At 36.6% G+C, this 25,077-nt stretch overlaps 1 protein-coding gene across 5 annotated transcripts in view; it reads right to left on the bottom strand.

Moving 5' to 3' along the window:
• ZRANB3 (zinc finger RANBP2-type containing 3) overlaps window positions 1-25,077 on the bottom strand; it is a 302,772-nt gene that overhangs the window by 119,900 nt on the left and 157,795 nt on the right. For all 5 annotated transcript variants that reach the window (XM_021075255.2, XM_021075253.2, XM_085001387.1 and 2 more), the window contains 3 exons: window positions 5,655-5,833; window positions 3,977-4,208; window positions 3,072-3,157 (listed from right to left, as the gene is read on the bottom strand). In XM_021075255.2, coding sequence (XP_020930914.1) covers window positions 3,072-3,157; window positions 3,977-4,208; window positions 5,655-5,833 — 497 coding nt within the window. The remainder of the gene's footprint in view (window positions 1-3,071; window positions 3,158-3,976; window positions 4,209-5,654; window positions 5,834-25,077) is intronic.

The raw sequence follows: 25,077 nt of genomic DNA, 5'->3' as shown, positions 1-25,077 counted from the left end.
TTTGACCTCTCATTTTGAGTAGATGAACTTATGCCTCCAGAATAAAGGTAAAGTGTGATGAAAGTAACACACTTGCCTTGGTTTTAGTGTTTCATTTGATGGTGGCTTTGGGCTTAAAATACATGCATACATGCACAAGCATATAGATATAGACATAGATTATATGTGTTTATAGGTATATAAACATCACATATGAATACCTTAAAATTATTAAAAACTGTAACCAAAGATAAATGCTGAACTTGCTCAAATTACATCTCAGCAAAAATAGAGAAAATGAAAGTTTTCCTTTTCATTATTAACATGGTTTTGTGTGTGTGTGTGTCTTTTGTCTTTTTAGGGCCTCACCTGCAACACATGTCCCAGGCTAGGGGTCCAATCAGAGCTGTAGCCGCCAGCCTATGCCACAAGCTACAGCAATGCCAGATGCAGGCTGCATCCGTGACCTACACTATAGCTCACAGCAATGCTGGATCCTTAACCCACTGAGCGAGGCCAGGGATCGAACCTACAACTCTATGGTTCCTAGTTGGATTTGTTTTCACTGCACCAGGATGGGAACTCCAACATGATAAATTATATAAATAGTTCTCCTAATATTAAACTATGGCTGAATTCCTCATATAGATCGAGTTGCATATGGTTAATGTTATGCTTTTAATGAGTTTCTGATTTATAATAATATTGAATAGTTCTGCATTTACAGTTCTAAGTAGAGAAAGGTCATTAGTTTTGGGTGGTTGTGTGCTATTTTGTTGGGTTTTTAGTATCAATGTTAAACTGCCTTCATACAAAAAATTTGGAAGTTCTCTTTCTATCTCTGTGTTCTAGGGCCCTTTAAAAAGCATCAGAGGAGTTCCTGTCGTGGTGCGGTAGAAACAAATCTGACTAAGAACCATGAGATTGCGGGTCTGATCCCCGGCCTCGCTCAGTGGGTTAAGGATCCGGCGTTGCCATTAGCTGTGGTGTAGGTCACAGAGGCGGCTCAGATCTGGCGTTGCTATGGCTATGGCGTAGGCCAGTAGCTACAGCTCCAATTCAACCCCTAGCCTGGGAATCTCCATATGCCACAGGTGTGGCCCTCAAAAGATAAAAGACAAAAAAAAAAAAAAAAAAGCTTCAGAACACCATAATAACATGAGGTTATCTGAGGAAACTGTAGAAAGAGAAAAATAAAACATGTGCATACATATTGAGAAAAAAGGTAAGCAATTCATATCACGGATAAAGAGCTTACTTCTGTAATATATAAAGATTTCTAGTATATCAATAAGAAAAAAGTCAGTAAGTTTAGTAAAATGAAGGGCCAGAAACACAGACAACCAACAGAAAAAACAATGACTCTTATATGTATGAAAAAATGTTCAGGGGCATTTGATAACATAAGGGGATAAATGTTCGTTAAAACTACTATCAGATCATGGTGGCAAGAAAAAATAATGTCTATTTGAGTATGTTGGCAAGATGTGGGGAAAAAGACAATCTTACTACTAGTGGGAATATGTATTGGTATAGGCTTTGTGGAACATAACCTGCAAACATCTATAAAATATAAAAATGCAAATGCTAGAGTGCCCATCGTGGCTCAGGGGTTAGCGAGCCCAACGAGCATCCATAAGGACACTGGTTTGATCCCTGACCTCACTCAGTAGGTTAAAGATCTGGCGTTGCCGTGAGCTATGCTGTAGCTCACAGGCACAGCTCGGATCTGGCTGTGGCTGTGGTCTGGCTGGCGGCTACAGCTCCAATTAGACCCCTAGCCTAGGAACCTTCATATGCTGCAGGGAAGGCCCTAAAAAGACAAAAGACCAAAAAAAAAAAAAAATGCAAATGCCCTTTGTACCAGAAATTCCACTTATATTAAATTTATCTTACAGATTTAGTTCCATATGTATAACATGAAATATTAAAATACCTAGTAAATATTAAGTGCTCACTATGGGCCAGTCACTGTTCAAGATCTTACAAATATTAGCTAATGTAAATTTTTTTTTGCTTTTTAGGGCTACACCTGTGTGGCATATGGAAGTTTCCAGGCTAGGGGTCAAATCAGAGCTGCAGCTGCTGGCCTATGCCACAGCCACAGCAATGAGGGATCCAGTGCACCAAGGCTGGATCTATGTCGTGGCTTGCATCGCCAGATCCTTAACCCACTGATCAAGGTCAGGGATCAAACCTGCATTATTATGGATACTATTTAGGTTCTTAATCTGCTGAGTCACAATGGGAACTCCTGCTACTGTAAATATTATAATAACTCTCAGAGGTAGGAATAATAAGCCTCTGTTTTTAGAGCTGAAGAAATTAAGGTATAGGGAGGTAAAATTACTTTCCCAAAATGAAACATCTGGTAAGTACTAAATGTGAAAATAAAACAAAGGTGGTCTAGGTCTAGTTTTAAATGCACTTTGCCACTATAACATACTACTTCTCAGCATGTTCATGGACAGTCATTGCTGCACTGTATGCAACAGCTATATAACACAAATATCTATTAATAGACTGCATAAGTAAATTATAGTGAATCTAAACAGTGGAATACACACATCATTTAAAAAGAATGCCAAAGCTCTTCTAGCAACTAATATGCAAGAATCTCCAAAACATCATAGGCAAAGACAGCAAACTGCTGAACAATGTATGCATAAATAAAATGAAATAATATGATACATACATAACCCTATGTTCTTTTTCATGCATGGAGTATCACCAGAGGGAACACAAGAAACTGCCAACATTGGTTACCTGGGAAGGGATAAGGTTGACTGGGAGACACAAGTGGAATGGGCATTTACTTTTCATTTTTGTATGATGGGCACATTTATCTAGGCAATACAAATAAATAATTTCAAAAATGAAATACATATAAGGCAAAAAAAAAAATAAAGAAAAACTGCCATTATCTACTCCTTTTATTATTTTAAACAGGGGTTATCCACACAAGATTTCACTAGATATTATTCCATAGCTACCACAGTTTGAAAAACACTGGAACAAAGAATAATTAATAAAGAGCAAAGCTCATTGTACATATGTGAGGATTAAAACTTACAGAAAATAGTTTGTCATACCTGACATGCGCATTACAGTATCTTCTGGCATAGTCGGTCCATGTTCCAAACTTTTGTGGAAAGAGAGCTTCAATCTGCATGAAAAGCTGTAATAACACAAGCTCTCTTAATGTGTTATAATATTTTTTTTTCCCTCTTTTGGCCGCCCCACAGCACATGGAGTTCCAGGGCCAGGGATCAGATCTGAGCTGCAGTTGCAACCTAAGCTGCAGCTGCAGCAATTCTAGATCCTTAACACATTGTGCTGGGCCGGGGGTTGAACCTGTGTCCCAGCACTCTCAAGATACTGCCAATCCCTGTTGTGCCACAGCAGGACCTCCAATGTGTTGTAATATTTTCAAGTAAATTATTATTACTATGATAATAAACCCAGTTAATGAAATAGTAAAAAGTGAAAAAATCTACCTCTTTTTCCTCAAGGATTCTCTTTCTTCTCCATCCTCCCATCCTTGCCAACCTATTTCCTCAGGAATAACTGCTATTCTCTTCTTCAATATACATTTATATATTTTTGTATGCCTCTATATGCTTATTTATATATTTTCTTTTAGTCAATAAAGAGGATCATATTATATACACAACTAGAAGTTTGTCTCCCAAAACATGTCTTAGACATAACTAAAGAGGTGTCTAGAATTTCCCAATATGCTCTTAAGCTATTTGAAGCATCTAATTTAAAATTAAAAATTGTAAAAACAGGAGTTCCCTGGTGGGTTAAAGACCTGGTGGTGTCACTGCTGAGGCTTGGGTTGCTTTTGTGGTGTAGGTTTGATCCCTGGCCCAAGAATTTCCACATGCCATGAGTGTGGCCAAAAAGAAAAAAAAGAAAAGAAAAATTGCAAAAATGGTGCAATTTGATTGATTCAATTCTTTTTTTAAAGCCCAAAGTATAAGAATTTCCATACCTCCTCAGGCCTTCCCAAAGCTGGAGTTCCTGTAAGAAGAATGGCTCGTTTGGCTTTCTGTACCACTGGCAATAAAATCCTGCTGCGAGTTGCATTTCTGGACTTCATGTAGTGTGATTCATCTACAATAACTACTTTGAAGTTCTGATTATTCAGTGCATCTATCAAAGTCTCTGCATCTGTGGTTAAAAGACCGTAACCCAGAACTGTCACTTTGCTGGTCGATATTCTCCTGGAAGAGAAAATCCATGTATTTTAAAAATGTTTTAGTAACCTGTTTATCATAAACAATACAATTCTTTGGGAAGAAATACAGAGGAGAAGAAAGAAGAGGAAAAATAAGTAGAGACAGATACCACCAAAACCCATTCTCTTTTACGATTTTACCTTCTTTGAATATGGTAAGTCAGAATCTAAAATTTAGAATTTGGTTAACCAAAACCATTCTGTTGATTCCCAGCTAGCCACATTTAACTAGGATAAGAACATTACTTTCTGAGAATACTTGCTTCCATGCATCTAGAATCATGCACAAAAAGTAGATACTCAAACATTAGCTGACTATTCAAGGAAGCTTTCCTAAAAACAGGACAGCAAAAAGCTCAGGTGATACTGCGATTTTGAGTAGGATGATACTTAGTGTTACGGGTCTGTCCAGTGCACTGCAGGGCAATTCACATTCCTGAGCCCTTCACTGAAGGACTGTAGAGTCCCTATCGCTGACAACAAAAGTGTCCCTGGGGGTAATAAACTGTAGAGAAAAGAGGAGGGAGCCACTTCACACAAAGATACCCTGAGCTAAAGTTATCTCTGGTCTTTTGAACTATCTCAACTATAATTTAAATATCTATCATATTCTTTATCATACTGCAATGAAATTATTCATTTACGTATTTCTTTCCTTTATTATATCATATGATTGGTAAGGGCAGGGAATGTGTCTTACTCATGTACAGTGCTATGCTCTCAATGAGTGTGTGGAATGAAATAATTAGACAAATAAATGCATTAACAATAAAACATACCACTTTTCATTTTCTGTATCACCAGTGAGGAACACAGAATAATGTCAGTCTTCTGTAGTTCTCTATTTTCTAACAGAAAAGTCAGATCTCCCAAAGAACCAGTGCTAACATGACAACTGCTTCTTTTTTTTTTTTTTCTTCTAAAGGACAATAGCATTTAAGCCCTGGATAAATCTACTTAATATAGAGACTTACAAATTTCCTGCTGTACTCAAATACCAGAGAATGCTGCCCAAGAAAAGTACAGGGTTAATATTACTAATTAAATATAAGAGCAATATTCGAGGGCTTCAAAGGTCACTGTAGCTGCTATCCTGCCATGTATTGACTAGTGGACCATCCAGGAATAACTGGCATATAACAAAAGAAGGTACATGTATTTGCAGTAAATACATGTTGTCACATGTTGCTATACACCCAGAGCTGTTTCAAGTACCTGGAAGGCAATGGGTAAGTTTTTCTACCCTTAGCTAACATCCTACAGAAACATTACACTCTGGAATTTGAGTATCATCTAAAATATCCCAAATGTTACTCAAAGAAAAATATTAGCCACTATTTAATAGCAAGCGTATACTCCCAAAATGATAATAAAATTTATATGACCTAAAAGCTATAAAAATGATAGTGGTATTTTAAAATGTTGTTCTTACCCAATATCAGTTTTATTCTGAATAACATTGATTTCTTCTGGACCTAGCTCTGGGATCCATTTCTCTATTTCTTCTGTCCAAGGGTACCTCAGAGATGAAGGGACCACTATTAAAAGAGGCCATTCCTCCTTATAGAAGTAAGCGATGCCAATAGCTTGAATTGTCTTTCCTAGGCCCATCTAAATTAAAAATAGATAAATAAATGCTAGAATATTTTGAAAGAAATTATTTGTCAAATACTTTTATTTAAATGTATCATCAACAAAATAATTTTCTGATGAAAAATCAACTGGATTACATAGTCAGTAAAACACTCAAGATTATCATGATCTTTAAAATTTATTAAGCAAATTGTATTTTTTTCAAGTCATCAGCGATTGGACTTGGAAACAAAATGACCGCTTTTTTGAAATATCAGTTATACTGGTTTCAGACCAGCTAAATTTACAAAGATGTGTGTGATGAGTTCCTGTTGTGGCTCGGCAGGTTAAGAACTGACATAGTGTCCATGAGGATGCAGGTTCAATCCCTGGCCTTGCTCCATGTGTTAAGGATCTGGCACTGCTGCAAGCTGCAGGGTAGGCTGCAGATGCAGCTCGGATCCAGTGATGGCTGTGGTGCAGGCCTGCTCAACCACTAGCATGGGAACTTCCATATGGTATGGCTATAAAAACAAAAACACAAAAACAGAGATGTATGTGACCATTTATAACTTTTCTCTTAGAGAACACAAGTTAATATATACTTACACAGCACAATATCCTGTAATTTTGAAGTTAGAATAAGCCCTAGATCACATACATTTTGCAACAGGAGTAAGCACAGAGAGGTTAAATTACTTGTTCAAGTCCACAGGTAGTAACTGGATGAAAAGCAGTATGAGAACCCACATATTTGCTATCTTCACACTTGACCATTTTCAGTTATATCACGCTGGCCCATTTCTAAGCTGTACCCTTTAAAATATTAGTTACTAATTGAATGTTTATAGTGGTTTTGTTCATAATCTCCAGAAACTGGAGACAACCCAAATATACTTCAACTGGTGCATGAATAAAAACTGTGGGGAATCCATACAATGGAATACCATTGAGTAATAAAAAAAGGAACAAACCACCGCTACACACAAACACATGACTGAATCTCAAATGCATTTTGCTAAGTGAAAGAAGTCAGAAGCCAAAACTAGGTACTATCTGATTCCATTTTTATTTCATTCTAAAAAAGACAAAACAACATGGACAGAAAGCACATCAGGAGCTAAAGGGTGAGAGGAGGGCAGCACCATGAAGCGACTTCTGGGGACTGAAGGAAAGGCTACATCTTGTAGTGGCAGTTACATGAATGAACTGGGCAGGGCTCAGAATTGTACACTAAGAAAGATGAATTTGGGAATCAGGGATAAATTAGGCATTTGGGATTAAGAGACACTCACTACTATATAAAACAGATAACAAGGACCTACTGTATAGCACAGAGATATATTCAATATCTTGTAATAAACTATTATGGAAAAGAATCTGAAAAAGAATGGATACACATAAATGTATATATGTATGTATAATTGAATCACTTGGTTGTACACCTGAAACTAACTCAACATTGTAAATCAACGATAGTTCAATTTAAAAAAGAAAGAAAACTAGAGTTCCTGCTGTGGCTCAGTGATAACAAACCCAACTAGTATCCGCGATGATGTGGGTTCGATCCCTGGCCTCGCTCAGTGGGTTAAGGATCCATCATTGCCATGAGCTGTGGTGTAGGTTGCAGACATGGCTCAGATCTGGCACTGCTGTGGCTGTGGCATAGGCCAGCAGCTGAGGCTCTGATTTGATCCCTAGCCTGGGAACTTCCATATGCCGTGGGTGTGACCCTTAAAAAAAAAAGGAAAGAAAACTGAATTTACCCAAAAGGGTGAATTATACCCCAATAATGCTATCTTTTTAAAAAATAATTGTATTATGAATCATTAGAAAGACAAAAAGACATAGACCCTGCTTATTAGACTATTCATAGAGAAAAAAGACATAGAAACCTAAAACAATTTAAAGTAAGTTTTAAGTGCTAAGTGAAATTAAAGAAGAAAGGAGAAAAAGAAAGTTTTGGACTTCTAGCAAGCCTCCATTAAGAATACCTTGTTTCTTTTTTTTTTTTTTTCCACTAAACTTACTGCAGTAATCATTTCATGATGTTTTTAAGTCAAATTATTATGCTATCCCCCTTAAACTTACACAGTGGTTTTTATCAGTTGTATCTTAACAAAACTGGAAGAACAAAAAGAAAACCTTGTTTTCTTCTTGTATTTTTAACTACTGCTATTAACAATACTGAAAGTAATTATAGAATAATTCAAGTAAACTTACATTATTTGATTGATATATCAGTCAAACTCAAAGACAAAAGAGAACACTAGTGTGAATTGCCTAGGAAAATTTTTTTTTAATTGGCATAAAGCCCGCCAAATTGAAATATGGTAAATGGAATGTAGGAAATGATTTTGTTTCAGAGCTGCAATAGTAAGTGATGAGATATTCCTTTAAAAGTATGAGTAAATCAATGACTAAATAAAGATCAAGGACATTAAATTCTCTGGGACAGGGACGACTGAGGTAGAGAAAAAGTGTTTGCAGTTCTTAACAAAAGAAGTAACTGAAAGGCCTGTAGTCTAAGAGCAGTTATATTATTAGTGATCATTTCAAAGTTTTGAGGCATAACATTCACGTACAGAGTCAAAACTAGGTCTAAAAGCTTTCAACAAGATCCAGCTGAAGATAAAAAAAACAAGATCCAGTTGAAGATTTAAAAAAAAGGTTTTTTTGTACCTAGTATTTTAAGAATAAAATTGAGGTTAAGTTAGGCAGGTCCTGGTAACACATAATGGTAACTTAGGAATGGACACACACACATGAAAGCACACACACATGCGCACACATACGCTATGTATTTTATTATAAAAAAGAATATTTAACATCTTAATATTCTATATCTCTTTCCAAGAAATAGCGTACAACCTAACACTTAGTCCTACAAAGCCAAATTTAGCTTTACCTGATGGTGGTAGATATAGCCCTAAGAAAAAAGAACAAATTTGTACATAACTTAGTTTTGTAAATCCCAAGCAAAGAGCGATTATGCACCAACATACAGTATAATGACTGATCTGTTTCCTTGTCATCAAAGCCTTCTAATCCTCATAGCTGAAACCACTTAAACTAGATCCTGGGACCAACTTAGTTCCAAAGCAGTAGAAATTTAAGAATTACAGATCTTTACCAGGCTTGGCATTATTAGTGTTGCTGTGTTCCTACAACAACTCTGATCATGAGCCGGTTCCAGAAACTGAGTCATGGCTTTATTTTATGTGTGTGGACCATACTATGAACTTTGTGCCATAATCATTTGAGTCCCTAGTTTTGCTTCCTTCCATGGTTTCATAATTCCTTTCCTCTCTCCTCCCCCCCTTTTTTTTTCAGCTATGCCTATGGCATGAGGAAGTTCTCAGACTAGGGGTCAAACCCTAGCCACAGCAGCGACCTGAGCCACTACAGTGACAATGCCAGATCCTTAAGTCACTGAACCACCAGGGGACTCCCATAACTCATTTTCTTAATTTCAATTTCTCTAGAAATAGGGGTCTGTTTTCCTTCCCCAATGTTCTGTGAAATAAAATTCTTTATCTGGGACTCTGATTCTATTACTGGATCCTTACCTTCTGCTTGTTGCCAAATTTATTTAGTGCCAATCACCCCTGCATACCTGGACTTTGGTGCACTTCACATAGTGTGACCATATTAAGTTTTGCCCTTAATCCTAGGAAATAGTCTTTAATACTAAGGGGTGTTCTTTCTGGGGCTTCCTGTAAGCCAAGACAAGGTATTTATCAAGAGTCTCCCAGTTCCACAGGCTCAACCCTGATCTCTGCTTCCTTAGCACCACAGCAGTGCAGAAATCTCCCCTTAGTTCTTTATCCTCTCAGCTCCAAATTTCTGCTGAATTTCTGAGGTCTGACCCTGTGTGTGTGCAGTTTAGAAGATGGTCAATGACTGAGGGTAATATGTATGCAGATTTTTTTTTTAATTTTTATTTTGGGTCTTTCAAGTTTTCTTCTCTGGGATTTTTCTCTTTCTGTTCCAGTGGCACAATGAATAGTTTGGGAGCTAGCCAGAGTGAGACAGAGTAGTCTCTGACAGAAACAAGAACTCACCAGTAGTGGATTGAGGCAGCTGAAGAAGAATGGAAAGCCACTTTAGGGAGCTATGAATACTGTGTTAGTAAGTATAGCAAATTCTGAACATTTTCTCACTATTCTCAGCTATCTCATCACACTTTCCTAATAACATAAAAATCATGGCTGCCTTTATAAAACTAAATGATTACACTTAGAATATTAAGTATTAATTAAGAAACAAGGAGACATAAAGAAAGAATGGTTTGCAAACCAAGAAGTCTTAAGTATAACTAGTGGAAAGACTAATCTAGCTAAGGAGATGAAGCACTGAATACAAGAATAAAAAATGGGAGCAAAAAAAAGGATGCAATAAAGAATATGACTCCATTTTATAATGTTTCAATGCTGACAGCTTTCAAACCCCATCAGTCCCTCTTAACTTTTTCCCCAAATTTGGGCAAGGCAATAAGAAAACATGGCTGCTATTTCCTTTGGCACCAGAGAGAAATTCAAACCACATAAGCCCAGCCCACACATTGAGAACCCTTATCCTAGACCCACCCCACAAATCTAGTAAAAAAACCAAGCCAGTCTCCAATCCTTGTTTTCTCAAGTCATTTTCATGCCTGTTTAGCAGCCTACCCTCCTTTCCACCAATAGGAATACTATGTGAGTAAACAAACTTTTCCATATACTGTTGACATCCATGTGGCATCATCATTCTGGATTTCTGAATCAAACTTTGGGTGGAAGAGTCCATTCTGCCTCTTTGGGGTGATCACAACAAAGGAAAGCCATTTCTCAGTATATGTTAATAAGCAGGCACTGAGACTTATATGAAAAGTTTTCCTTGAGCTTTGATAACTTCAGTGAAAAATCTCAGAATCTGGTTAACTTGGAATCACCAAGAAGAATGAATTTCTGAATCTGCATACCCAATTCAGTTATCTGAATTACCTGAAGATACTATCCTGTCCTGGTTGGAGAATTCACTGAAAAATGAGATTGCAATCAGTTCTTACCTAGTGACCTTTCATGGTAACAGCCCCAAATCTTCAATTCTTTATTAAAGATAATGTACATAAATGACTAATGGTGATTTCTGGAAATCAGAAAGATATTTATCAATACAAATAAAGTGATCAGTTGCTAATTTCTTAGGTATTTATTTCTTAAGTATTTGCTATTGATTGTTCCTTTTTTGGGGGGCACCATCAGTACAAGATAAAAGTTTGATGGGACAAATTGAAACAAAAGATGACTCCAAATTAGAGAATAAAAATATAAGTGTAATTTCATGTTCCCATTAAGGATAAAAATGATAAACAGCATAAGATAGCCAACTTGTAGATAAAAACTATCAATAGAAAAATAATTGTCTCAAACTATTTTTACCCTAGAAATAAACTTTTAAAATATGTACTTAGAATTCAGTATTTTGGAAAGTTTTAAATAGCTCAATATTCAACTATAAAAGCATTAGCACACTTCAAGTAATTTAAGTATAGAGAAATAACACCGCTCCATGAAGATTCAAAGCTCTTAGCTCTCTCTGCCATAGAATTTGTTATGGAACTATCTACTGTTTGATAACGATTAAGGCTAAATCACCTATTAGGAAAAAAAGCCCCGACTCAATAGAAATACAACTGCTTAGGCAACTACTTAGAAGAATTTAAAAGAATACATTAATTTCAAGGATGTATTTTGTCAATATTTTCAAAATAATGAATCTATTTCATTTAGGAGAAAAATTTTAGGTTTTCTAAATGTCTTATTCCGTAAAATTATTAAAAGTAATTAAATAACAATGATCCTAGCTGACAAAGAGAATTCCAATTTCAATTTTTTATATTGTGATTGCTTTTATATAGCAATTGTATAGAGAAGATGCATACCTATTGAGATTTTTTAAAACTAGAAAACTTAACGTTATAAACAGCTTATACCTTTTAGAGTAAACATATGGATTTATCTTTACTTTTTTTTTTTGGCTGAGCCCTCGGCATGTGAAAGTTTGTGGGCCAGTGATTAAACCTGCACCAGATCAGTGACCCAAACCACATCAGTGACCGAACCACTGCAGTGCCAGATTCTTAACCTGCTGAGCCACACAGGAACTCCTGGTTTTATCTTTAGAATAGGTGGCCTATTTGTCCTAGAAGAGACTCCTTTGGAGGACCTTTTTAGGTATGTAGGTTTAAAATCTTAATGAGGAAGTAAATTAAGTCAAGAAACACAGGAAAGTGTCAGACCGAAAGCCTATATTCTATTATTTATTATTGTTAAGGAGATGTATGTTTTAGCAGAATTATTTCCATGTTCTTAATTTTCTTTCCTATAAAGAGGTTTAGAGGGTATATCTGAAAATTGTTATTGATTCTTAAACAAGTATGAGGGAGAGAGAGAGAGAGTGTGTGTGTGTGTGTGTCGTAGGGGATAAGGAGCAGGAAACAGAACATAGGAGTATGGATATACAAGCCTGACCTTGTCTCGACTCAATAATGAAGAGGCCATACTTTGGGAAAGATGCTGTCATACTTCGCTGATGGTCTGGTTCTTCCTCAGGGATGGAAGCAAGCTTTCCCCTGAAGGAAAGACACTAGGATCATGTGAGGCTGAAAAGGACATGGCCTTAGAGGGCAGCAGGACAGGGCAAAAAACTTCTTTCTCCAAAGACAAGACATTGAGTTGAGGATGAACCACATGAGTTGAAGCTCTACTCCAAAGTATGGCTTCATGATGCCCACTAGGGGGGCAGCAAGAATAAAGCAGTGAGAAAGCTCTGCAATGGACAGAGAGGATGGACCTGAGCCAATGTACCTTAAGAGTACCATTTCTAGTATAAGTAGATAGCTATAACACTTCTAATGTTATAGTTTTATTCTTGCCAGTTCTCTAGGGAAGTTTTAATAAAAGTCACAGCTTTACAAATGAGATAAAAGTATTGCTAACAGATGTTATCTGAGTAAAGGGAATAAGGATGTTAACTACTCATATTTCTGCAACTCTTCTGTAAAGATGAAGTAAATTCCAAATCAGAAGCTGGGTGAAAAATTACAGCTTGACAACCTATTATTAATTGTGCTGGGAGGAAGGACAAGAGGGATAGTCTATATTCTAAAAGGATTGGTCAAGAAGAAATGATACTAAGTATTTGAGAAAACATTAAAAGTAAACCTTTAAATTTTCTTTAAATTATTTTAAAAAGTCAGCATAACATGGATAGTAAAACATGAAAGGCAGCACAACAGATAATCTAAGATCAATTTCACATGTGAGTAGTGACGCAAACATTTTAAGTAGACTCTGAGAATTTAAAATTTAGTAGGCTATTAATAGGATAACATAACAAAGAGGAGTTCAAGTCCAGGAATATAAAGACTGTCAATGTAAGAAAGTCTGTTGCATTCACAATGTTAATAGATCAAAGGGAAAATAACCTATGATAATCTTTAGATGCTAAAAAGGCAACTAAAAAATAGGCTTAATTCTTGATAAAACTCTTGATTACTAACTATTACTAAAAGGAAAATCCTTTCACATTAGAAAATGTACATATCTCAATCAAAAAGGCTGTATCATATTTAACGGAGAAAAAAATAGTCTCAATATCAGAAATGGGGGAAAGAAATGACAGATATAAATATTAGAACAGATCGGCAAAAAGTGTATTAGTTATAGATAATGTGACCAACTACACAGAAACTAAAAGAATCAGTAGAAAAAATGATTACTATTATTAGTAGTAATAACTAAGCATCACCTAAAGAATTTAGGTAAGTGGCTAGTCCCAAATTATGATGAAAAAAGTTTTGTACTTTAGAAAGAATAATCAAAACAGAGCAATGATGAGTTCCTGCTGTGGCACACAAGTTTCAGAATTCAACTGCAGTGGCTCAAGTCACTGTGAAGATGCAAGTTCAATCCTCAGCCTCATGCAGTGAGTTAAAGGATATGGCATTGCTGCAGCTGTGGCTCAGGTTGCAGCTTGGATTCAGGTTGCAGCTTGGATTCAGACTCTGGCTTGGGGAACTTCTTAATGCTGTGGGTGAGGCCATAAAAAAAGAAAGGAAAAAACAAAAACAGAGCAATGAAACAGAGAAGAATGCAAGAACCTGCCCAACACAAATGGGAAATGAGTATATGATAGAGGTGGCGTTTTTCAGCCAATGAAAAAACTATTAATACTGTTTTCAGCCAATGGAAAAAATGGCTATTAATACTGTTAAGAAAAGTGGTTAATAAAAGAAACTAGAAAATGTTGCCCCAAAACATGCATCTGTGACACAAAAATTATCTTGAGCTGAAGGTAATTAAGAAGCAGTAAATGCAGAAAAAGCTCCCCCCTTTGCACCTAAAGGAAAGACACAAATTCTCCCTTTCCTGACAGTCTATCCAGGGAGGCACCAGAGGAAACCAGACAACAAACTTTGCTAAAATAATCCATATCTTCCTAGCTATTTCTTCACCATTTAGTATCCTTAGCCCCAAATCCTTTCTTTGCCTTGTCAATTCTTCACAAATTTATTGTTCCTTTGTGTAAGAGGTATAAAAACTTCCCGCTCTGGTCACTTCTTTGAGTCCTCATTCTCTTGTTATGGCTCTTATGTACACGAAAAAATTCAATGTACTTTGTATGTTCTTCTGTCAATCTCTCTTTGTCAGTTTAATTTTCAGATCCAGCCAGCGACCCTAACAGGGTCAATGAAAACTATTCCTCCTCTAAACTGACCACTTGGAGAAACAATAAAATTAGATCTTTGCCTCATCCCTCATTATAAGACAATTTCCAGATAGATCAAGTATTTATACATTAAAAAGGAACATATAAAAGTGATAGAAAAAAAGAGGAGAAATAAAACTAAAAATTCAAAGTAGATATATTTTAATTCATTATGTCAAATCCAAAAAGCATAAAGGTACATACATGAGAACTAAAGGGAAACAAAAAAATAAAAAATTGTAATACAAATGACAAAAGGCCAAATTCCTCAATTAACAAAAATCTTCTACCAAAAAGGAAAAAAAAAGGATAAACACCCAATAGAAAAATGGAGAAAAGAACTCAACAACCAACTCACATATGCTACATATGTTCATGAACCATCAAAAGATGCCCAATGCCACTCAATACTTAGAGAGGAACAAATCAAAACTTTGAGAACCCATTTTTTTGCACCTAAAGAATAAGAAAAACAAAACCTAAACTAAACTAAATTGATTTGATTACAATGTTGTAGAAGGTTTGGAGAAATAGGCACTTACATACTTGTGGATATAAATACTGAGTTGACCATCCAGTAAATCTAATACTTGGAGTTTATTTAGGGACATACTCACATAGTACACTGAATCATTAAAGAAGAGACCATAAAATGAGATATTACATAATCATTTTTAAAAATGAAGCTATATGCTGATATGGAAAGACTGGTTAAGACATGGGCAGAAAAATAGAATGGTGAATATGAACCAATCAGTACTGAGAGAAAGGAGGAGGGAGAAGGAGAGAGAGAAAAGAGAGGATAAGAAAGAAAGAGAGAGAGGGAGGGAGTAAGGGGAAAACAGAAGAGGGAGAATGGAAGGAACTACTGACAGTGTCACCACTGGAGGGAGGGCCTGCAGGGAAGGAATGGAAGGAACCATGAAGTTGCAGGTTTGATCCCTGGCCTCGTTCAGTGGGTTGGGGATCTGCTGTTGCAGTGAGCTGTAGTGTAGTTTGCAGACAAGGCTTGGATCCTGCGTTGCTGTGGCTGTGGTGCAGGCCAGCAGCTGTAGCTCTGATTTGACCCCTGGCCTGGGAGCCCCCATATGCCACGGGTGTGGCCCTAAAAAGAAAAAAAAAAAGAAGTCCAAGAGGCTATATAAGATGCAGCAAATTTTTGAGTATTAAATTAGTAAGTGTTTATGGCAAAATCTGGAATCAACTGCGACCTTATTAAAAAGTCATAGTCCAATGAAGTACTCTGACATTTAGGTGGTTGGAGGGTGGGGAAGGGTGGAGGAGTGAGAGGGAGAAGAGGCAAGGGGAGAGGAATGAGCAAAGGGGCAGACCTGAATTACACACATATAAGTGTAGAATGAGAGATCTTTTAAAAAATAATTTGGTGAACCCCCTTGCTGTACAGTGGGAAAATAAAAAAAATAATAATAATTTGGTGAAACCCACACCTGAAAAAAACAAGTGAAAAATGAAGAATCCTACGGCTTCATGATGTTTCATCCTATTTCTTCTGATGACTAGGTCAAGACTCAAGAGTCAGTCACTTTTCCTTAACAGCAACGGATTTTCAAGCTGTAGCAATGTGGAAGCTATGTATTATGTTACTCATTTCAAAGGAACAAGTAGAAAGATGTATTAGGAATAATGCATGGTTTCTCAGGGGAAATATAAGAACTTAATATAAGAACAATAACAATATTTTGAATTTCAAAATACAGAAAGAACAATGAACACAGACCATAATATTTTAGAAAAATTTTAAGTTAAACCCATAAAGTGAGCCACAATCTGTCAATACCATATTCAAAAACTTTAGTGATATTCAAAAACATGCCTCTTTGGAATAGGATTGCTTTGAGCTGCATTTTTGAGAAAGAGCACACAGGAGAAGCTTTGAAGATGAAGTAGAAGTTACCCTTTTGAAAGAAAAATTTAGAGTTACAAAAGAAATCTCTGTTTTAAGGGTATCTCCCTTTCTGTACCTGGAAAAGAGAGATGACTCTTAAATCACAAAAACTCTTACCAATGGAGAAGGCACTGATTTAAGTATGTCTAACAAATCTTTTACCATGCTTTTCTAGGTAACTTCCCACAACTTCAACCCTCCCCGCCCACCCACTTTTGCGTTTAGCTGAAGATGTATTTAATGTAGTGGCTTGGGCCATTTAGAGAATTTTACTCATGTTTTCTGGGTATCTCCCCTGTATACATGTTAATAAACTTCTGTTTATTGTTCGTTAACTTGTCTTTTATCACAGGGAGTCTCAACCAAGAATTGAGAAGGGTAGAGGGGAAATATTTTTCCTCCCCTACATTGGCATTTAACCTTAAAAGAGTCACAAGATAGTAAAAATGAGCTAACTTAAGTGTAATGTCAAATGCTCAAAGTATATGTATTATCATTCACATAGTACTACTCCTGAAGTAAAATTTGAATTAATGAAAGATCATGACAGAATAATATAGATTTGTAATGCTCAATAGCTCAGAAGTAGATTTTCCATATATATATAAACACACACACATACATATACACTTTTTTTGGTTTTTTTTTTAAGGCCTCACCTATAGCATATGGAAGTCCCCAGGCTAGGGGTCGAATTGGAGCTGCAACTACTGCCCTATGTCACAGCCATAGCAACGCAGCATCCAAGCCACGTCTGCGACCTACACTGCAGTTTGAGACAAGGCTGGATCCTTAACCCACTGAGTGAGGCCAGGGATTGAACCAACATCCTCATGGGTACTAGCCAGGTTCATAACCTGTTGAGCCACAATGGGAACTCCCCATATATTTTTCCTATCTATAAAAAAACCCTACTTTGTAAAATAAAGTTAAAATCAGGTGCACAAACTGTAAAAAGATTCTTTTCATTTTCTTCACATGTGTTACAGGATTAGCGTCTAGGTGATTTTTTGAAAATGAGAGCCCAGCACAATACAAAGAACACAATTATAGATGCTTAGGGGAAAAAAGAAAGAGAAGGGGAAAAAAAAGTGATTCAATCTTTTTGTATCCTCTAGGTTTCTTAAAATCTATTATGCTTATGAATTGTTTGAATACTACTTAAAAATTCAGACTTTGGGGAGTTTCCAGGTGGCTCAGCAAGTTAAGGATCCTCTACTGTCAATGCTGTGGTGCATGTTTGAACCACAGTCCAGGAACTTCCACATGCTGCAGGCAAAGGCAAAAAAATTCAGACTTTAGGGCACTAACTCCTCAAATCCTGACTTAAAAGGTAAGCAACTCACCTGCGGCATGTGGATGTTCCCAGGCTAGGAGTCCAATTGGAGTTACAGCCACCGGCCTATGCCAAAGCCACAGCAATGCCAGATCCGAGCAACATCTGCGAACTACACCACAGCTCATGGCAATGCCAGATCCTTAACCCAGATCCTTGAACCCACAACTTCATGATTCCTAGTTGGATTTCTCTATGCTGTGCCACAAAGGAAACTCCAAGGTAAGCAATTCACATGTGGATGGCTATCAGATGGCACTGTAAAAACAACTACTTTAAATGCTACATCTTGGAGAAAAATATTTCAGAGTATTTTCATTTAATTTTTGTCCATTTTCTCCTCAGGAGGAAAAAAAAAAGATAAAACCAAATTTAGAGTTCCCATCGAGGCTCAGAGGAAATGAACCTGACTAGCATCCATGAGGACACAAGAATGATCCCTGGCCTCACTCAGAGGGCTAAGGATTCCTCAATATCCTCAAATCAATCAGTGTGATACACCACATTAATAAACTGAAGAATAAAAACCATATGATCCTCTCAATAGACGCGGAAACAGCCTTTGACAAAACCCAACACCCATTTCTGATACAAACTCTTCAGAAAGTGGGCATAGAGGGAACCTACCTCAACATAATGAAGGCCATCTATGACAAACCCACAGCGAACATCATTCTCCATGGTGAGTAGCTGGAAGAATTCCCACTGAGATCAGGAACAAGACAAGGATGTCCACTCTCACCACTACTCTTCAACATAGTTCTGGAAGTCCTAGCCACAGCCATCAGAAAAGTAAAAGAAATAAAAGGCATCCAAATTGGAAAGGAAGGAGTAAAACTATCATTATTTGCAGATGACATGATACTATACCTAGAGAATCCTAAAGACTCAACCAGAAAACTGTTGGAGCTCATCCACGAATTTGGCAAAGTCGTAGGACACAAAATCAATACACAGAAATTGATGTCATTTCTTTATTCTAACAATGAAAGACCAGAAAGAGAAATTAGGGAAGCAATCCTATTCACCATCAGATCCAAAAGAATAAAATACTTAGGGATAACCTACCTAAAGAGACAAGAGACCTGTACTCTGAAAACTATAAGACACTGATGAAAGAAGTCAAAGATGACAGAAATGGAAAGATATACCATGATCTTGGACTGGAAGAGTTAATATTATCAAAATGACTATACTACCTAAGGCAATCTACAGAGTCAACGCAATCCCTATCAAAGTACCAAGGACATTTTTCATAGAACTTGAACAAAATTTTTTTTCCATTTTTTTTATTACTCAAATGAATTTATCACATCTATAGTTGTATAATGATCATAACAATCCAATTTCACAGGATTTCCATCCCACAGCCCAAGCACATCCCCCCACCCCCCAAACTGTCTCCTCCGGAGACCATAAGTTTTTCAATGTCTGTGAGTCAGCATCTGTTCTGCAAAGAAGTCCCGTCTGTTCTTTTTTCAGATTCCACATGTCAGTGAAAGCATTGGATGTTGGCGTCTCATTGTATGGCTGACTTCACTTAGCATGATAATTTCTAGGTCCATCCATGTTGCTTAAAATGCCTGTATTTCATTCCTTTTAATGGATGAGTGATATTCCATTGTGTATATGTACCACATCTTCTGGACCCACTCCTCTGTCGATGGACATTTAGGTTGTTTCCATGTCTTGGCTATTGAAAAGAGTGCTGCAATGAACATCAGAGTATACATGTGTCTTTGCGAGTCTTGGTTTTCTCTGGATAGATGCTTAGGAGTGGGATTGCTGGATCAAATGGTAGTTCTATGTTTAGTTTTCTGAGGAATCTCCATACTGCTTTCCACAGTGGTTGCACCAATTTACAATCCCACCAACAGTGTACTAGGGTTCCCTTTTCTCCACAGCCTCTCCAGCACTTCTTGTTTGTAGACTTTTGGATGATGGCCATTCTGGTTGGAGTAAGGTGGTACCTCAGAGTGGTTTTGATTTGCATCTGTCTAATAACGAGTGACGTTGAACATCTTTTCATGTGTTTCTTGGCCGTCTGTATGTCTTCTTTGGAGAATTGTCTGTTTAGCTCTTCTGCCCATTTTGTGATGGGGTTGTTTGTTTTTTTGGTATGGAGCTGCAGAAGTTGTTTATAAATTTTGGAGATGAATCCCTTGTCAGTCGATTCACTTGCAAAGATTTTCTCCCATTCTGTGGGTTGTCTTTTTGTGTTGTTTAGGGTTTCCTTTGCTGTGCAGAAACTTTGAAGTTTGATTAAGTCCCATTTGTTTATTTTTGTTTTTACTGTCATTACTCTGATAGGTGGATCTGAGAAGATGTTGCTGTCGTTTATGTCAGAGAGTGTTTGACCTATATTTTCCTCTAAGAGTTTGATAGTGTCTGGTCTTATACCTAGGTCTTTAATCCATTTGGAGTTTATTTTGGGGGATGGTGTTAGGGAGTGTTCTAATTTCATTCTTTTCCATGTGGCTGTCCAGTTTTCTCAGCATCACTTCTTGAACAAGCTGTCTTTTCTCCATTGTATATTCTTGCCTCCTTTGTCATAGATGAGTAGGCTGTAGGTGGGTGGGTTTAATTCTGGGCTTTCTATCCTGTTCCACTGATCTATATTTCTGTCTTTGTGCCAGTACCATGCAGTTTTGATGACTGTTGCTTTGTAGTATAGTCTGAAGTCTGGGAGCCTGATTCCTCCAGCTCCATTTTTCTTTTTCAGGATGGTTTGGCTATTCTGGGTCTTTTGTGCTTCCAAACAAACTTTAAAATATTTTGTTCAAGTTCTGTGAAAAATGTCATTGGTAATTTGGTAGGGATTACATTGAATCTGTAGATTGCCTTAGGTAGTACAGTCATTTTGATAGAACAAAATATTTTTTTTTTTTTGAAAGGAAGAAAGACGGTCTTTATTTTTTTTTATTTTATTTTTTTTATTATTTTCCCACTGTACAGCAAGGGGGTCAGGTCATCCTTAGATGTATACATTGCAGTTACAGTTTTTTCCCCCACCCTTTCTTCTGTTGCAACATGAGTATCTAGACATAGTTCTCAATGCTATTCAGCAGGATCTCCTTATAAATCTATTCTAGGTTGTGTCTGATAAGCCCAAGCTCCCGATCCCTCCCACTCCCTCCCCCTCCCATCAGGCAACCACAAGTCTCTTCTCCAAGTCCATGATTTTCTTTTCTGAGGAGATAGAACAAAATATTTTAAAGTTTGTTTAGAAGCACCAAAGACCCAGAATAGCCAAAGCCATCCTCAAAGAGGAAAATGGAGCTGAAGGAATCAGGCTCCCGGACTTCAAACTAAACTACAAAGAAACAGTCATCAAAATTGTATGGTACTGGCACAAAGTCAGAAATATAGATCAGTGGAACAGGATAGAAAGCCCAGAATTAAACCCACCCACCTACAGCCTACTCATCTATGACAAAGGAGGCAAGAATATACAATGGAGAAAAGACAGCTTGTTCAAGAAGTGATGCTGAGAAAACTGGACAGCCACATGGAAAAGAATGAAATTAGAACACTCCCTAACACCATCCCCCAAAATAAACTCCAAATGGATTAAAGACCTAGGTATAAGACCAGACACTATCAAACTCTTAGAGGAAAATATAGGTCAAACACTCTCTGACATAAACGACAGCAACATCTTCTCAGATCCACCTATCAGAGTAATGACAGTAAAAACAAAAATAAACAAATGGGACTTAATCAAACTTCAAAGTTTCTGCACAGCAAAGGAAACCCTAAACAACACAAAAAGACAACCCACAGAATGGGAGAAAATCTTTGCAAGTGAATCGACTGACAAGGGATTCATCTCCAAAATTTATAAACACCTCTTACTGCTCAATACCAAAAAAGCAAACAACCCCATCGAAAAATAGGCAGAAGATCTAAACAGACAATTCTCCAAAGAAGACAGACAGACGGCCAAAAAACACATGAAAAGATGTTCAACGTCACTCGTTATTAGAGAAATGCTAATCAAAACCACAATGAGGTACCACCTAACAACAGCCAGAATGGCCATCATCCAAAAGTCTACAAACAAGAAGTGCTGGAGGGGCTGTGGAGAAAAAGGAACCCTATTACACTGTTGGTTGGATTATAAATTGGTGCAACCACTGTGGAAAACGGTATGGAGAGTCCTCAGAAAACTCAAAACAGAACTACCATTTGATCCAGCAATCCCACTCCTGGGCATCTATCCAGAGAAAACCATGACTCGCAAAGACACATATAGTCTGATGTTCATTGCAGCTCTCTTTTCAATAGCCAAGACATGGAAACAACCTAAATGTCCCTGACAGAGGACTGCATCAAGTTGATATGGTACAAATACACAATGGCATATTACGAAGCCATTAAAATGAACGAAATAGTGGCATTTTTAGCAATATGAATGAATGTAGAAATTATCACGCTAAGTGAAGTCAGTCAGACAATGAGACACCAACATCAAATGTTTTCACTGACATGTGGAATCTGAAAAAAGGACAGACTGAACTTCATTGCAAAACAGATACTGACTCACAGACTTCAAAAAACTTTGAAGACAGGTTGGGCGGTGGGGGAATCCACTGAGGGTTTGGGATGGAAATGCTATAAAATTTGGTTGTGATGATTGTTGTACATCTATAAATGTAATAAATTTCATTAAGTAATTAAAAAAAAAAAGATAAAACCAAATTTGGAGTTCCCATCAAGGCTCAGAAGAAATGAATCTGACTAGCATCCACGAGGACCCAGGTTTGATCCCTTGTCTCACTCAGGAGGTTAAGGATCTGGTGTAATTTCGCAGACATAGCCTGGATCCTGTGTTGTTGTGGCTGTCGTGTAGGCCAGTGGGTACAGCTCCGATTTGACCCCTAGCCTGGGAACCTCCATATGCCTAAAAAGACAAAAAAACAAAAACAAAACAAAACAAAAAAACTTAACACTTTCAGGATTTTATTCTTAAACTTCAAATTAATTTCTGGGGAAACTTGTTCCTTAATGGATCTTCAACTCCAGTTATAAGGCAGTATAAAAATAGTGTGTTCTACTTCCCTGTACAGAATAACTTTAACAAAAAAAGAATTTGGCTTTTAACTTCACAACTATTTAGATTAGTAATTTAACAGAAAAAGATTAATTTAAGATGTTTAATGAAGGCTCTGAAAAGGAATCTAAATTGTACACTTATTTGATTATCTGTTATTTCAGTTAATTAATTAAAATGCTATATTTAAGACATTATAATCAAAATTTAACTGTTAAACAAATGGAAGAATAAATAACTCGTATCACTAAAATTTTAGTTGTAATAAACACAGAGAATTAAAAATAGAGTGCCCTACAGGAAAGAAAAATGTATGAAAACCACAAAATCATCCATGTTATATAATAATGCTATGAATATACTTACCACAAATGTAAACATAAGAGTCTTTCTAAAGTATATGAAAACAAAGACTAAGAAGGAAAGAGCAGAGAATGAACATTTGTACTTGGCAAAGTGATTATTGCCAATAATGATTACAGATCAAGTCAGCCAGAGATTTTATAAAAGAGAAGATGAATAAATCCTTTCCTTGGTAGTATAAATAATTACAGTGTAGTGTTTTTATATCTTTTTTTATGTGGCAACACTATTATTAATTTGATGACAATATCAGAATAAAGAATAAAGAACCTCATGTTGAAATCAGACAGTATATTAAATAATTTCTTCAGTTATGTAACGACATAAAATCGTGGTGGAAGTGAAGTAAATAAATAAGGCCACTACTTATTTCTGACAAGAAGAAAATTACTTCTGCTTTCAAAAAAAGGAGTCAAATGCAAATCAATCAAAAGCTTATGAGGCAAAATTTCTTAGAATGCTTTCAGTTGAACAAGTAACTTGTAATATCCTGTCAATTCTTGTGCTGATACATAGCAATCACTTTAGAACCATTAGCAAGAACTTGAAATTTCAATCCAGTAATTTTGAAAATGTAAATTAAGCAACTGCAGAGATTCACTACTCAGATTCAAAACTGAGGCCCATTTAAGATGGGTCTTATATATACTATAGAGGAAGTATGAAGGAAGCCTTAATGGAAAAGTTGGGTTGTTTTGTTTTGTTTTGTTTTGTTTTTTCTTTTCAGGGCCTCCCCCATGGCACATGGAGGTTCCCAATCTAGGAGTTGAATTGGAGCTGTAGCCGCTGGCCTACACCACAGCCATAGCCACACCAGATCAGAGCCGAATCTGCGGGCTACACCACAGCTCACAGTAATGGCCAGATCCTTAACCCATTGAGCGAGGTCAGGGATCGAACCTGCATCCTCATGGATTCTAGTCAGATTTGTTTCTGCTGAGCCATGATGGGAACTCCTAGAAAAGGTTTTTTTTAAAGAAAAGTAAGAATTATAGCTATATAAAGTGAAAAGGAAACAAGCAAGAAGAAAACAAAAACAAAATACTAACCATGTTTTCTACCACTTGCCAAAATGCCACTATTCACTAAAAACAGAGTCCTAATGAATGAAAGCCTTCAAAGGTTAAAAAATAAAAGATGATCACAAAAGCCTGAGATTAACCACTATTTGCTGAAAAACAAACAAAAATGAGAATCAAATAAGGCTGCAGAATCAAATTGTTATTCTAAGAAAAAGACACAGAATGCTACAAAAAATAAAAATTGCTGTTTAAATTGGCTTAGGCAGTAAAGAAAAAAGACAGAACTATTAAGGGATAAGAAAACCATGAATGTTTTTAAAAGGACTAAATACATAAAACTTAATTTTGTATGTTTAGAGAATGTTTTTGGAGATGATTTTGGGGGCTAAAAAAACCCCACCTCACCTCAAAGTAAATTTTGCTGGGTTCGAACTATATAGTTTTCTCCTCTAGAGTGGAATTTGTATAGGTTATTTCTATATTAGACAAAGTTATAATTTCTCCTACAATGCAATGTCACATAAACCCCAGGGAAATATTACAGCAAGGTGAAATGTATTTGGTTTCTGACATTTTTATTGGATAGGGATGCACTTTGTTTTCCCAATATAACTAAATTACTGGACAACTTCTCTGTTCTTTCTCTTCCTTTGTCTTCCTTTTTTTTTTTCCTTCCTTAGTCTTCTACTAGAGCTAATAACAGCTCCAAACTTCTTAAATGAACCTTTGTACAGAATATGCTCAAAAGTGCACAGCCTGTCAATTATTACTTAAGGAACTCAATTTTAATCTATAAAAAGAAATGAGGTATGTCAAAATTATGATAATGGCAACATATGCTAGTCACAG

Source organism: Sus scrofa, chromosome 15, assembly GCF_054392235.1.
Source record: "Sus scrofa isolate SSC_HxYL_T2T_F1_AM1 chromosome 15, Sscrofa_HxYL_maternal_Yorkshire_Landrace_v2.0, whole genome shotgun sequence".
Lineage (NCBI taxonomy): Eukaryota > Metazoa > Chordata > Mammalia > Artiodactyla > Suidae > Sus > Sus scrofa.
The sequence above is the reverse complement of the archived record's forward strand: the minus strand, read 5'-3'. Positions and strand labels throughout refer to the sequence as shown.